Source organism: Zootoca vivipara, chromosome 6 (genome assembly GCF_965207765.1).
Source record: "Zootoca vivipara chromosome 6, rZooViv2.hap1.1, whole genome shotgun sequence".
NCBI lineage: Eukaryota > Metazoa > Chordata > Lepidosauria > Squamata > Lacertidae > Zootoca > Zootoca vivipara.
In genome coordinates, this window is record NC_142589.1 from 9,618,207 (window position 1) to 9,634,176 (window position 15,970).

Below are 15,970 nucleotides of genomic sequence, written 5' to 3' on the forward strand. Positions count from 1 at the left end.
AGAGGCTGGGATCCTTGATGTTTGGGGGTGGGGGAAAGTCTCCACTTGAGTGAATCAAACCCTTGACCTTTAATTATCTTTTTGGGGGGGGGGGAGTTTATAGGTGCATATGGAAGGGAACGGACAATCGTACCACTAAAAGTAAGTGTATGTTGGGGTGTGTTTGTGTGTGCTAGTGAAAGGCAGCGTCTGCCTCTTGTGAGTGTGAGAAAAGCCGCCTGGGTCAGTTTTGCAAGGGTTTGGCAGTTGGAGTGCTGTGGGTTTGTTTGCACCTACAACCCTCCAGGCATTGCTGGACTACAACTCCCATCACCTCTGACCGCTACTGGCTGTTGGGAGTTGTAGTCCAGCACCTGAAAGGAGTCACAGATTCACCAACCCTGCCTTGAAGACCCAAGATGGAGCAGGTATGTGCATGCAGAACAGATTCAGGTCTCCTAGCTCTCATAAGGCTTAATTTTTTTTAAAGAATAAGTCAGCACCCTGAATTGGAAATTGGGACCTCAAATTATCTCTTCCCGGGCCATCTTAGGTTGGCATTGTAGTATGGAAGCGTTAGAGCAGAGGGTTGGAACCTGTGGCCTTCCAGATGTTGGGACTACAACTCCCATCATCCCTGGCCCTGGGGCTGATGGGAGTTGGAGTCCAGTGGCTTCTGGAGGGCAAAACCCCTGCTCTCGAGGGAGACAGACATTGGCAGTTGAGCCGAACCAGTTTGCCTGAAGGGTTTCCAGCACACAGTTGGCTTGATGGCCGGTGGCGGTTCAACGTCACCGAGAAGAATTTTGCTTGCCTTGTGGGTGGCTGGCTGGCACCCTGCCACAGACATTTTGTAGGGGAAATCAAGCTCAAACCCACTGGTGACCGGCGCCTGTAATTCCTACCTGTCTCAGCCCCTTAAACTGCCATCAGCTGGTCGCTCCATACCAAGCTTCTGCCAAACTTAAATACATTTCTGGAGTGTTTAAAGGTTTTCTCCTGCATGCGCTAGGCATGTAGCAGCAATTCCCTAAGCAAACCCAAGCGGGTCACATGCATGGGGACAACAGCCCTGTCACTCCAGAGGCGCCAATTTGCAGCGTGGCCCTGCCATGTCTCCTTAGATATACCCGTGCCACATCTGGTTGGGTTTGTTTGACACCCACACACCCCACGGCAGATCTCCAGTCTTTCCCTACCCCCTGCAAGTGATCACAAGGACTGTTGGGGAATTCAGTCCTCAGAACAGGAGATCTCCAGGGGGTGTCCCTGAGAATCCAGTTTTCATAGAAAGACTTCCCTTTAACTAGCAAGTTTTGAAAAGTTGCAATTGTGACACCCAGTCCAGGACCAAAACAGGATTTTCTTTTGCAAGCGGGGGGGGGGGGGCGCTCGAGAGAGTTCCTGTAATTGCAGAGTCACCTCAAGCCAGCCCAGGCCGGTCTGCTGCTTCTCGCAGGCCCCAACTTGGCTGCCCCCACCGCAGTTATTCCAGCAGACTCCTGCCTCCGTAGGTTTCCCCCTCTGTTCTTGCCTCTGCTAAATCTCTCCGGTTTGGAAAGGTGACAGCCCTAATGCTGATGGTCCTGATAAAGCACAGTTGTGGAGTGTGGATTTTGCAGGTTTTTTCTTCCCAGGCCGAACAGCCGGAGAGAAAACGCATTCCAAGAAAAGGACCCCTACAGCTCTCTGCCTGCACACCCCCTCGCCACAAAAATAAAATAAAACAAAATCCTCCCTCCATGTCAGCCCACCTGTTAAAACCTGTTCTGTGCCACAAGGCAGGCAGGGAAGGAATCGCTTTGAGCGTCTCGCCCCATCACAACCTTGTCGGTGTCTTTAAAAGCGAAACGTGGGCTGTCTCCAATGTTAGTTTTACTTACAAGTAGTCCTGCTGAAATGAACAGGCTCGGGCCTGTGAATTTCAGTGGGTCTACTCTCAGCTGGATGCAACCATGTGTGTGTGGACCCCTCCCTCTTTTAAACCCCTCTGTGCTGCCAATGACGCTAATTCAGCCATCTCAGTTTCCTGTCTTCCGAAATTATATTATTTGTTTGCGTTTGGGCTCCTGGGGTGTAGCTGGGGGGTGGGATACAGAACTGGTTTCGAGTTTTGATTTCATCTCCTTGAACCAGGAATGCAGGTTGTGTGTGTGTGTGTAAACGTGTAATGTGTGTTTAAAATGTGTAAAGTCTGTCTCTGCATAGCTCTTTGTGATTGTGTGGTGGTGCGTGTGGGTTTTTTTTTTTAAGGGAAAGAAAATCAGAACCAGGTCCTGCTCTCTGTCCCTCTAAATCCATTGAAAGCCTTCAGCTGTTTTCTGCTTCTCAGACCCACTGCTTTATTCCTTTGACGCCTTGAGGAAGGAAGGAAGTCCACATCTTTAAACCTTAGTTTGGCCCTGGCATTTTCTGGTTGCAGCAGGTATCAGCTCAGCCCTGCATACCACTTTATTATTTATTATTATTATTATTATTTCCTCTCTCTCTTAGCTGGGGCATAATCAGCTTTCTTCCTAAACCTGTGCCCTTGACAGCACCTACTACTCTTAAATTGGCACGGCCACGCTCTTTAAAAAAAAAAAAGTTGTGACAAGTTTGAACCCCTCTGATGCTTATTGATCTGCAAGCCGTGATAAAAAAGTGGGAGAGCTGAACATTTCATTGGCACCAAATGAGAAGTCTGTGGTTCGCTGGGGGGGCATATGCGTGATTTTTCGTGCTGCCCCCTTGTGAAAGTCCCCCCCCCCAAGTCCAGCAGCCTGGCACTGAACAAGTGCAGCATCTTTGACGTCTTGACTTAACAGCCAGCTAAGTGAGCTGCTTTGCCACTTCTCTGCGCAGTTTGTCCAGAACGTGTCGCGTTTCTTCCTTCACTGCGATCTCTTTTAAGATGTCGAACCAATTAAGGACCGTCTCCCCAACTCCCCAGAGCTGTTGGCTGGAAGGAGCTTGACAATACATTTCAGTGTTCTGAGCCCAATTTATTTGTTTTTGGCATCCTGATGATGCCCGAAATGAAGCAGTGCTGCTTCATTTCAAAACCCAAAATTGCCCCAGTGGCTATAGGACTCCTATCCTGAGACGTGTCAGCTATCCTGACAGGGCAGCTGCTCTCTCTCTCACTCTCTGAGGGATCTTTCTTCCCTATCATCATGAAAAGTTCCACTGTTCCCGCACATGCCGACAAGGGGCTTGTTAGTGGAGCTAAGACACAGAGCTTCAGTGCGACTTGGCTTTTTGCTAGGTGATGCCCTTGTTCTCATTGCTGGGCTTCTTGTGGGCTTGAGATTGCCGAGCTTTTTTGTGCAGGGGGAGTTTGCGGGTGGGGGGCTGTAGGGTGTGTGTGTGTGTGTGTGTTTGGGTCTGGGGGAAAGGGGTATATCATGGTGCTGTTCATTTGTTGGCGTGCGTGGTAGGGGAGGGGCATGTGAGTTTTTGCTCCCATGCTGTTGTCCAGAGAACCGTAGCTTAAGGCGAGACTTACGTTCCTAAGCTGGGCTTGGTTCCGGCTTATTCACTTCCCTACAATAGACTCCCCTTTCTCTGTCTCTTACTTTCAGGTAGTGCCTTCTGAGTTTATTCAACCATGCTTTTAAAAAATGGGGGAATATATAACCCATGCAACAATGGCTTTGTGTTCCTATGTTACCAGGGGGAGGCTTGAATGGATGAAATCTATGCTGGTTATGCCTGCCGAACTCTGTGCCCTCTGCAGGAGTGTGCATGTCTTGGGTTTAGTCAGCTCGACATCCACACACATTTGGCGCTGACCACTTCCCACCATTGCCAAATGCCTCTTATCCAAAACAAAGCAATAGGAAAGGTTTTGCTTTTCTGGGTCCCTTCCAAATAATTCTGGGAGCATCTCATCCCCGTCACCCCTTTCGTTTTTAAAGGAGGAGGAAGCAGGCAGAATCTTTACTCGATGCTTTTCATTTTGCGAAGTTAAACTATAGGGGAGAAACGGGTTTACCACAGACGTGGGGGACCTTTGCCCCCCCCCCCAGATGTTGATGAACTATAACTCCCATCAGCCGAAGCAAACGGCCAGGGTTGATGGGGAATTGAAGTCCAGCAACCGCCTTGAAGGCCAGAGGTTCTTCACAGAAAGCCACACTTTTGTTCCACATTGCAAGAGAATCGTTTCCTTCTAACTGCTTTGAAAGTCAGCGATGCAAACCTGTTGGCCTCCCTGTCTCAAATGTACCACTCAAACCCTCCTTTCCGAAATGGGTCTTCCCAGACTGCTTGAGGGTCTGCTGGTGGCTTGACCAAAACTTGGCACCCACCCCTTCTCTCTCTTAGATCAGTGTTAAGCTTGAGCCCAGGGCAGAGAAATCTGGGGCAAATATTCATGCGTTCTCCTTTTCCCTGCCCGCTCTGGTCCCTTAAACAGTGTTAAATTGCCATATCAAGGCATAACCCCTATCTCGTTCCCCCCACATTGCAATGCATCCCCCTGGTTAAACCCTCTCAATGTTTTCTTCAATCTAATTTGTGTTTTAATTTTTTCCCTGAGGGGAGTGTTTGTGACCAAATGATGGGAATTAATTCTGTTGTGTATATAATTATTATTTTTTATTTTTTTAAAAAATGAGTGAGATTATTATTATTATTATTATTTGTGTTTGACCGCCTGTAGTGTTTAACCATGGCCATCCTCTTTTTTTGGGTGGGGAGAAAGAAAATAAATTAAATTCCTCCCGTGCACCTGTCTTCAAGGATGTTTTGTGATGACTATTCTGTTGCGCATCGCCTTTCTAGTTGCTTGGCTTCCTTCGGCCACCTGGGCATAGAGGGAAGCAGTAGCTCAGTGGCTTAGAGCACCTGCTTTGCATGCAGAAGGTCCTGGGTTTGATCCCTGGCATCTCCAGATGGAAAACCTGGAGAGCCTCTGCCAGTCGGCGCAGAGAATATTGAGCTAGCTGCTAGATAGACTGATGGTCTGACAGAACCTCCTATGGTTCTGTTTAAATCAGCTTGTTGCCCGGAGCCATGAGGACTAGAATCTTGTGTTACATGTTAGCGGAAGGACCATAGCTCAGTTGTAGAGCACCTGCTTTGAACATAGCGGTGCATGCTCTAGTTATCTCCCGCTTGGACTGCTGCAATGCGCTCTACGTGGGGCTACCTTTGAAGGTGACCCGGAAACTGCAACTAATCCAGAATGCAGCAGCTAGACTGGTGACTGGGAGTGGCTGCTGAGACCATATAACACCACCAGTCCTGACCTACATTGGCCCCCAGTACATTTTCGAGCACAAGTGTTGACGCTGACCTTCAAAGCCCTAAACAGCCTCAGCCCAGTATACCTGAAGGAGAGTCTCCACCCCCATCGTTCAGCCCAGACACTGAGGTCCAGCGCCGAGGGCCTTCTGGCGGTTCCCTCACTGCGAAAAGTGAAGCTACAGGAAACCAGGCAGAGGGCCTTCTCAGTAGTGGCGCCAACCCTGTGGAATGCCCTACCATCAGATGTCAAGGATATAACTATCTGACTTTTAGAAGGCATCTGAAGGCAGCCCTGTTTAAGGAAGTTTTTAATGTTTGATGTTTTATCGTGTTTTTAATATTCTGTTGGCAGCCACCCAGAGTGGCTGGGGAAACCCAGCCAGATGGGTGGGGTATAAATAATAAATTTTAAGTTGTTGCTATTATAAAAGGTCCGAGCTATAATCCCAGGCATCTTCAGGCAGGTCTGGGAAAGGTTTTCTGAACTGGATGGACCAATTGTCTGACTTCCAGTGTACCTGATCTCACATAGCATCCCCCCTGTTTGCCCTAAAAAAAGTCGGTGGGCAGCTAGCTGCCTCTGGGAAGTTTGCACCCCAAGAACAAGTTGGCCCCCAGCACTTGATATTTAGTGGTACACTGCCTCTAACCATGGGTCTCTATTAATTATAAAGCAGGGCTGACGTCCCTTTTTCAAGTTGAGGGCCAGATTTCTTTCTGGGTAGCCTGCTGAGGGCCACATGCCAGGGACAGGTGGGCCTAGGGGTGAAAGTGGGTGGAGCAACAAATGTAAATTTTACCATGTGTACAGTACTTTTCATCCTCCATTCAGGCAAGCAAGAGGCATCAGCATCCAAGGACACATTGCAGCCCAGCAGGAACTCAAAGCAGGGTCTGTAAGGGGCGTGGCCCGAGCAGAGTGGGGTGTGGCTTATTTGGAAAGGGGTGTGTGGCCTGGGGGGAGCATTCCAAGGACCAGGTGAAATTTCGGGAAGAGGAATCTCGTATCACTCCCAACCTTGAGGTCTTTTTACCTGCATCGCGCCAGGGAACGCAAGTATATACAGGCAGGTAGTAAAACAAGGGTTGCACAGATTTTGTCACTGCAAATGCACAATTTAATGCAGCGGTTAAAACAGCAAGCGGCAGGAAATGTGCCTGGAATATTGGGCAGGGGTCGTCCTTTATGAAAAACCAGCCACGGCAGCTGTTGAAAGAGGCTCTTGAGAAAATAACGGGCATAGGCTCCCTGCCTGAAACCCTAGAGAGCTGCTGCCAGTCAGCGCAGGCAATACTGAGCTAGATGGACCATTGGCACAACTCCTGTTGGGGAGAAGCAGTTTGGCAGGGGATGGAAGTCTCAGATGTTTCCACACCTACAAGCTTTTCTCAACCTTAGGATCCCAGATGTTGTTGGGCCACAGTGTCCATTAGCCCTGACCATTAACCATGCTGGCTAGTGGGAATTGGCATCCCAACATCTTTCGGAGAGCCACTGCCAAGTTGTGGGAACAAGGCAGTTCCAGGGCTTGAGAGACCGGGTAAAATGTGTGGTCTCTTTCCATGGTGCTGAATCCATTTTATATCCCCGAACAGAGCAAGGGCGTCCAAGTTGCCACATGCGTTTGAGGAAATGAAGCCAATTCATGTTACAAAGCAAGGGGAACATCCGATTTCTCTCCCACCCTGTCCCGAGAGCTTGCAGTGGGCTTACAAGTAGCACCCCATCTCCTTCCGTCCTCATGATGATCTCTGGGAGCGAAGTTATGGTGAAAGTGAGAAAATGCCGGTGAATTGTCCGCATGCCAAGGAAGTTGTGCATTCTTTGATAGGACTAGCCAGGAGTGCCTTAAAAGGGTTTGGTTGCCATGGGGGCGGGGGGAGGCTGAGGAGTTGATTGTCGTCAGAGACGGAAGATGGAGGTGGTGGCTTGTATCAGTGTCAGTTCTGCGAGAAGGGAGAGAGAATAAAAGAGCAACATTTATTACAAAGCCAATTAGGAGCGACAGCACCGTGTTGAAGCAGAGTTGTCTGTTACCGTGGGGTGTGGCAAGGGTGGGGGGTAAGCCCTGGAGTTGGGAGAGTTTGTATGTTAAGACAGGAAAAGAAAGAAATTGATGGGCAGGAAAGCATCATGAAATGATAGACTGGAAAAATCTTTCTCTACCCTCCTTCGAAACCGTCTACAGTCATACCTCGGTTTAAGTACGCTTCGGTTTGAGTATTTTCAATTTAAGTACTTCGCGGACCCGCCTGGAACGGATTAATCCACTTTCCATTACTTTCAATGGGAAAGTTCGCTTCAGGTAAAGTACGCTTCAGATCAAGTACGGACTTCTGGAACCAATTATACTCATACCTCGGGTTAAGTACGCTTCAGGTTGAGTACTCCGCGGACCCGTCTGGAACAGATTAATCCACTTTCCATTACTTTCAATGGGAAAGTTCGCTTCAGGTTAAGTATGCTTCAGTTTAAGTACTCCGCGGACCTGTCTGGAACGGATTAATCCACTTTCCATTACTTTCAATGGGAAAGTTCGCTTCAGGTTTAGTATGCTTCAGTTTAAGTACTCCCCGGACCGTCTGGAACGGATTAATCCACTTTCCATTACTTTCAATGGGAAAGTTCGCTTCAGGTTAAGTACGCTTCAATTTGAGTACTCCACAGACCGTCTGGAACGGATTAGTCCACTTTCCATTACTTTCAATGGGAAAGTTCGCTTCAGGTTAAGTACGCTTCAGGTTAAGTACGGACTTCCGGAACCAACTGTGTTTGTAAACCGAGGTACCACTGTATTGACAAAAGGTGCAAGCTATTATCTTGCTGTTGGATTTGAACTCCCATCTCCCCTCGTAATTGCCAGGACCCCACCAATACCCTCTGTATCCAAAGAGATCTGGACACAGAGGCTGTAGGGGCTCCAGATGGGGAGCTGGGTGCCAGCTAACGCCCATTCCGAACTTGTAAAAAATCAATCTTCTAGGACGGCAGCACTTAAGCTTTGGAACTCCCTGCCTCTTGACATCAGGTAGGTACCTTCACTGTCCCCTTTCTGCTGCCATGTTTCTTTAGACAAGCCTATCCAGACATATGGAACACTCGCATGCATTTTAGACCTTTTCAGCTGCCGTTAATTTTAATTTTGCCCATGCTTTAGAAACCTGAGATCTTATCAAGGATTTTGATGTTTCGTTTTTAGCTCTGCTAACCGCCTAGAGGGTGTGTATATCAATCTTGTTCGGTAACTAATAAATAAGTGAAAAGCTATTGCAAAATGTCCCCCCCCCCAACGCACAAAGGGCTTTAGCTCAGAGCTAAAGCACCTGGACTCCATGCAGAAGGTCGCAGGATCAGTCCCCAATGGCATCTCCAGCCAGAAAGACTCTCTGCCAGAAATCTCAGAATGCTGCTGCCAGCCTGTGTAGGCAACATTGCGCTAGATTGACCAATGGGCTGACTTGATGCCAGGCGCCTTCCTATGTTCCTAATCCCTTACCCGGCTCCTGTTACAGCCAAGTCCGGTTGAGGTCCCTATCCTGTCCAGTCTCTGGCCGAAGCAGTTTGAGGACCTTTGCAGGCTGCGGGGAGAGTTGAAAAGGGCTCTCAGTTTGTTCCTTGCAGCCGCTGATTCTCTTGCCACTGGCTGCTCCCAGCTGCTGGGGCCGAAGGCGCCTTCGCCCTGAGGCCGTGCGTATTCGTTGTCCCAGGTGGCAAAAGCCTGGGAGACATCTCTGGCTGTTTCATCATTGGGTTCATTCCATCCTTGACCGAGCTCCGACTCCTTTCCTCTGGATTCAAGTCTGTCTTCCAGGAGCTCCAGAAGGGCCTGGGAAACAGGAGTGGGGAGGGGAAGAGAACAAGAACCATAGAATCATAGAACGGAAAGGGACCATGAGGGTCATCTAGCTCAGCCCCCCTGCAATTTGCCCAGTGTGGGACTCGAACCAACAACCCTGAGATGAAGAGTCTCACGCTCTACTGACTGAACTATCTGGTTAACGACTGCAAAAACAAGCAAGCAAAAGCTAGACTCCTGTGCAGGAGGGACCCTGTAGAACAGACGCAGAATACCTGCTTTGCATGCAGAAGGTCCCAGGCTCAACTCCCTGATGGCATCTACCGGTAGGGCTGCGAAAGATTTCCTGCCTGAATCCCTGGAGAGCCGCTGCCAGTCAGGGCAGGCAATACTGAGCTGGGTGAACCCAAGGGTCTGACTCCAATTTAAACATCTTTCCTATGCTCTTGTGTTAAATCTGTCTTAATTTGCGGCTGATCTGGTAAAATTTGGAAAATCAATAAAAATGATTTGGCCCACAAAAAGGAAAGAAATACATTTCCTCGGAGGTACTTCAACCATGCCATTATTATTTACTTTACAATAATTGAATAACTGAACTTTTCTTTTTTATTAAATTTTCTGTTTTACAATTTAAAATACTCATTTTACATCATTAACATATCAGTGACTTCCCTTCTTCTCTTTCCATGGTTCATTTTACACATATCGCAAATCCCTGCATATTTTACAAAAAAACTATACCATTCAGTATTCCATTATTGCATCCATCAAAACTTAATTACACTGTATTATTATTATTATTATTAAATAATAGAATTTATATACTGCCCTATACCCAGGGGTCTCAGGGTGATTCACAGAATAATGCTTAATGCTGCCAGCATTTTCAGCTGTACACAATTATTTCCCATTTATTCAATAAATGTTTTCCAATCTTCTTTAAACATATGTTCTTCTTGTTCTCTTAGTCTATATGTTAAGTCTGCAAACTGTATGTAGTCCATCTGTTTAGGTTGCCATTCTTCTTTAGTTGGGACCTTGCTCGTTTTCCATTTTGGGGCTAACAAAACATGAACCGCAGTAGTAGCCTACATAAATAAGCTTTTTTTGACACCTGGGGATTTCAGTCCGAATTTATTAAGTCCATTGCACTGAATAATTGAACTTTTCGATGCATTGGACTAAATAAATTATTGTCTGTGCTCTTTGAAGCTAAAGCATCCCCTTGATGATTTCTAAGTGGTGGGGAATTGAACCTGGAACCTTCCACACACAAAGCAGGTATGGCTCTTCCCTTAACACACAAGAACCTGGGAAGCTGCCTTGTACCAAGTCAGACCCTTGGTTCATCTAGCTCAGTAGTGCCTACACTGACCGGCAATAGCTCTCCATAGTTTCAGAGGGGGGGGGGACATTCCCATTCTTACCTGGAGATGCCAGAGATCGAACCAGGGACCTTCTGGAATGAATCAAGGGTAGAATAATCTAGTTCATTGAGCTGTTGGTTGCTTTATATCCCACCTGTCCCTCAAAGAGCTCAAGGAAGCACGTATGGCTTTCCTGCCCCCTGTATTGTCCTCACAACGGCCCTGCAAAGTAGGCCAGGCTGAGAGCTGTTGATGTGGCCAAAGGTCTCCCAGTGAACTTCATGCAGCTGAGTGAGGATCTGAACTTGGTCTCCCAAGTCCTAGCTTGGCACTCTGAACCGCTGGACTGCACTAGGTTGCAGCCAGTGAAGTTTTACCCGGAGAAAACCCTCTGAAATTAATGGTCTTAAGATGTATAGTAGTAGTAGCTGTTGGACTGGTCATGTTGTGCGGATGATTATCGTCTTCCAAAGCAATTGCTCTATTCCGAACTTAAAAATGGAAAGCGTAATGCCGGTGGTCAGCAGAAGAGGTTTAAAGACCGTCTCAAGGCAAATCTAAAGAAAAGTAGGATAAACACCAACAACTGGCAAGCGCTCCAATTGGAGAACAGCCTTTACCCAAAGTGTCATGGGCTTTGAAGACACTCGAACTCAGGGCAAAAGAGGAAGGCACGCTTAGCAAACCCTCACCGTGATCAACTCCTGTCCAGAAACCAATGTCCCCACTGTGGAAGGATGTGCGGGTCCAGAATTGGCCTCCACAGTCACTTACAGACTCACTGTTAAGACCGTGTTCATGGAAGACAGTCTTACTCGGCTATGAGTGATTGCCGAAGAGGCAGCAGCTTTTTATTAAGAATCCTAATAATTATAGGTGAGTTTAGAAACAGCACTGAAAGTAAGAGCAGATAAATTTAAAAGCAACACAGAATGGGTACCCAATCACCCAGCTGTGGAAGTCCACGGGAACAAAGATGGCTTCAGCTGTTTTGGGGGAAGTGCAGAAAATTGTGGATGCCTGTAGTATTCTGAATGGGATGCCCATAGAACAAGGCAGCCACACTAAAAGCCCTTCTCTGAATTACTGCGGAGGTGGCTGCTGAGATCCTTGGAGTTTGCAGAAGAAGGTAAAGGTAAAGGGACCCCTGACTGTTAGGTCCAGTCTTGGACGACTGTGGGGTTGCGGTGCTCATCTCACTTTACTGGCTGAAGGAGCCGGTGTACAGCTTCCGGGTCATGTGGCCAGCATGACTAAGCTGCTTCTGGCGAAACCAGAGCAGTGCACGGAAATGCTGTCTACCTTCCCGCCGGAGTGATACCTATTTATCTACTTGCACTTTAACATGCTTTTGAACTGCTAGGTGGGCAGGAGCTGACCCCGTCAAGGGGATTCGAACCGTCAATCAGCAAGCCCTAGGCTCAGTGGTTTAGACCACAGTGCCACCCGCGTCCCCTGCAGGAGAAGTTAGCCCTGCCCATTAACTTTGAGGGGTCTACTCTGAGTAGGACTAGTATAGAACGCAATCCTTCATGTTTGATGGATTTCTGTATTGTAATATTTTGTTGGAAGCCGCCCAGAGTGGCTGGGGGAACCCGGCCAGATGGGCGGGGTATAAATAATAAATTATTATTATTATTATTATTATTATTATTATTATTATTATTATTCCGCTCCTTTTGTCTGAACCAACCCAAAATCAGAGCCCTGCTAAGCTTCTCCCTCTTACCTTGAGATCTGCTAGCTCTGAACTGTGGGCAGCTCTGCCTTCGAGTTGACCGCCAATGAAGAACAGGACAAGGAGGAAAGGAATCGCTAATCCCATGGTGTTGGGGTTGGACTAGATGGCTCTTGGGGGCTCTTCCAACTCTACGATGGCCACTGGTCTCCCTCTCTTCTTCCTTTCTCGGTGCAAACCCTGACGCTCTCCCCATCTTTATATCCCAGCAGGACCAGGAAATGTTAATGGCCAAAGAATGAACCCCACCACATTCCATCACCCGCACTCGATAAGGGATCTGAGATACCAGGAGCTGAGAGAAGATTCCCTTTTAAAGTGATCTGTGTTGGCCTGACGGGAAGAACTTCTCAACTCCCATGAAGAGCAACTGGGGGCAGCCAGTTCTCCCTTGTGACACCACATTCCTGTTGACTCAACTGGAGAGGCTTCGCACTTCCAAGGTGTGAAAGAAGCTCCAAAGCACTGCCTCTTTGTTTATCTGCAATTGGATGGTAGATTCCAACAGTGGAAGGAAATGGGACAAAGAACTAGCTGGTTGGTAAACACATAAGAACATAACAGGAGCCCTGAAGGACCAGGCCAGTGGACCATCTAATCCAGCACCCCAGTGGGAAACCAAAAGGCAGGACTCGAACCCAAGAGCCCTCTCCCCCTGAAAATGATATATTGATGGTATCTAACATGGAGCAAACTGGCAAGAATGTATAAAACTAAATCAAATAAGTGTTGGAAATGTAAAGAGAAAGAAGGTTCTTTTTACCATGTGTGGTGGCCTTGTAGTAAGGTTATCGCTTAAAGGGAAATGATATATAATGAAATGAAAAAGATGTTTAAAATAACGTTTGTAAAAACAACAACACCAGAAGCCTTCCTCTTGGGAATTATAGGGATAGAACTACCCACATTGTATAGAAACTTATTCATGTCTGCGACTACAGCGGCAAGAATGTCACTTGCCCCAAAATGGATAGAAGCAGAAGTCCCAGCAAAGGAAGAATGGATACAAAAACTTATGGTATATGCAGAAACGGCGAAACTTACTGGAAAAATGAGAATTCAAGATAACATTTTTAAAAAAATAAAAGAATGGAAATGTCTCTTAAGTTCTTTGATGGCATGAGAACAGCCTTTAATGTCCTAATCTGTTGGAAGGAAGCAATAGGGTTGGGTTACTTTATTTGATGTTGGACATCGTTTGGAGAAAGCGAGGCATTGGGAGAGGGTGTATGTAGCCAGTCAGGCAAACCATACAGGTGTTATAGGAATTATAAGGTCTTATATATAGAGATGTGGGTGGCGCTGTGGGTTAAACCACAGAGCCTAGGGCTTGCCAATCAGAAGGTCAGTGGTTCAAATCCCTGCGACGGGGTGAGCTCCCGTTGCTCGGTCCCAGCTCCTGCCAACCTAGCAGTTCAAAAGCATGAAGTGCAAGTAGATAAATAGGTACCGCTACAGCGGGAAGGTATACAGCATTTCCGTGTGTGGCTCTGGTTCGCCAGAAGCAGCTTTGTCATGGTGGCCACATGACCCGGAAGCTGTATGCCGGCTCCCTCAGCCAAAAAAGCGAGATGAGCACTGCAACCCCAGAATCGTCCGCAACTGGACCTAACGGTCAGGGGTCCCTTTACCTTTATATATAGAGAATAAATGTTCATAAATGTACAAGGCAAACACACATGCATAAGTATAATGTCTGAAACAGTACAGGAGAGCAATCATGAAGCCATTTTGACTCTCCCAAATTGACCTCAAATATTTCTCTGCAAGGAAGAAGGAACTGGGAAAAGCTTTCCAATTGTCTTTGGACTGTAGGGACTTACACCTTCCTGCAAATACAGTCTGGCAAGGATCTGTTAAGCTGAGCACACTAACAGTAAGGTTAAGAGATTCAGGAACTAAGTCTTTTACCATCTCAAAGGAATGGCCAGGCTACCCGGAAAAGGTAGGCAGAAAATATAAGGCATTCCCAGGTATGCTGGCAGACAGGAGAGAAGCAACACTCTCAAATTTTTACTGGGGACCACCTCTTTCTTGAGCTACAGGGTTGTTGTTGTTGTTTAGTCGTTTAGTTGTGTCCGACTCTTCGTGACCCCATGGACCATAGCACGCCAGGCACTCCTGTCTTCCACTGCCTCCCGCAGTTTGGTCAAACTCATGTTCGTAGCTTCGAGAACACTGTCCAACCATCTTGTCCTCTGTCGTCCCCTTCTCCTAGTGCCCTCAATCTTTCCCAACATCAGGGTCTTTTCCAAGGATTCTTCTCTTCTCATGAGGTGGCCAAAGTATTGGAGCCTCAGCTTCACGATCTGTCCTTCCAGGGAGCACTCAGGGCTGATTTCCTTAAGAATGGATAGGTTTGATCTTCTTGCAGTCCATGGGACTCTCAAGAGTCTCCTCCAGCACCATAATTCAAAAGCATCAATTCTTCGGCGATCAGCCTTCTTTATGGTAGGCAATTTCAAAAGCCTATATAAGAGTCTGGGCACTATTGTTCTGGGTTAGCGGGGGGCCCTGTTGCAACCTAAAGGTCATGCTTACTAGCTGTTTTGCTTCTCAGTATTATCTGGTTGGCCTCTAATATTTTCTCCTACCGATATAAAACCTACATAAGGACTCTCTATGGGCTCTGGGAAACCCCATAAGGAATAAATGAGCAGTTTTTTTCTCATAATACAGGCTAACTGGCTTTCTTGTTTAAATTGGATAGTTTTGGGCATAGTTTCTGAGAAGCTTGTGCATGGACTGATCAGCCGCAGGGCCATGCAAACTGAGGCTACCTGTGGGGTTCATTTCGTCGCTTCTCGAGGGCTTCCATGTGGCAGATTGAGGTGCTTGCTTGGGATGTACCTATTGCTTGCTGTTTAGAATAAAATCTTTTTATTCAGGACCTGGGGAGGTGGAAGTCCAATGCTTACAGGGGGTACTTGCCGCCTTCGTCTTCGCCTCACGGCCAGTCTGACCCCCTCCTGTCATTGTTTTTACCAGGTGGGCACCGCATCAAAATTTGGATTGCGGGGCACAGCATTGTCCATTGGGCACAAGAAAGGGCAGTTCAAACCGGTCTGGGGAGTGGTCTTGGCCTCCCAGAAAATGTTAAGGTGTCGTGGATCGCCAGACGAGGAATGCAGTGGAAGGAACTCCTGCCAGCCGCCCAGGCCAGGGCTGCTTCATTTCCCCCCCCCCCACGCGCTGGTCATACAGCTGGGGGCGAACGATTTGGCGTACAGGAACGCAGTGGACTTGAAATGGAATATCTTTGAGGACTTTGACAAGCTTTTGGCTTCTTTCCCTGGGATGACGTTGCTGTGGTCCTCTCTGCTGCAGAGACGCGTTTGGCGAGATGGGCATTGCCCCAAGGCTTTGAACAGAACCAGGAGGCTCTTGAACTCGTTTGTGGTTCGCAGAGTGCTAGATCTGAACGGTCAGATAATTGCACACCCTGACCTAATATGCACTGAAGCAGCCCTTTATCGTAATGACGGGGTACACCTATCACCGCAGGGAAACGACATTTGGTTAGATGACATAATTGGGGCTTAAAGCATTGGTTACGGGTGTGAGGGTATTGGCGGCGAGCCTCTGGAGGCTCGAGTGGCGGTTAGGCATTGGAAATGTGCATAAAGAAGATGGGGAGGCAGATTACGTCATCCTCTGCCCAGAAATTGGAGAATTAATTCTGTTAAAGGGATTCCGGGGGCGGTAGCTTTGTCCTGAGCCTGCGGAGGTCAGGGCCTTATGGCACCCCCCAACGGTGGCCACAGGAGGTGTCTCAGTAGATGTACATCACTGGGCTCCTTTCTGGTGGTTAATTTCTCCCGGACTGTAACACACGGGTTACAGTCGGATATAGC

At 47.7% G+C, this 15,970-nt stretch overlaps 1 protein-coding gene across 1 annotated transcript; it reads right to left on the reverse strand.

The window, feature by feature from the left end:
- Positions 1–6,154: 6,154 nt before the first annotated feature.
- LOC118086842 (natriuretic peptides A-like) lies at positions 6,155–12,203 on the reverse strand. The gene is made up of 2 exons (XM_088671511.1): positions 12,108–12,203; positions 6,155–9,038 (listed from the first exon to the last, which is right to left on the reverse strand). The coding sequence occupies exons 1-2, from the start codon at positions 12,201–12,203 to the stop codon at positions 8,697–8,699; spliced, it is 438 nt and encodes a 145-aa protein (XP_088527637.1). The 3' UTR covers positions 6,155–8,696.
- Between the last annotated feature and the right edge of the window lie 3,767 nt (positions 12,204–15,970).

Excerpts from the sequence above, each read along its gene's own strand:
- LOC118086842 (XM_088671511.1), bottom strand. The coding sequence starts at position 12,203 with ATGGGATTAGCGATTCCTTTCCTCCTTGTCCTGTTCTTCATTGGCGGT. Across the intron at positions 9,039-12,107 it reads CAGAGCTAGCAGATCTCAAG|GCCCTTCTGGAGCTCCTGGA; the intron begins GTAAGAGGGAGA and ends CCTGTTTCCCAG.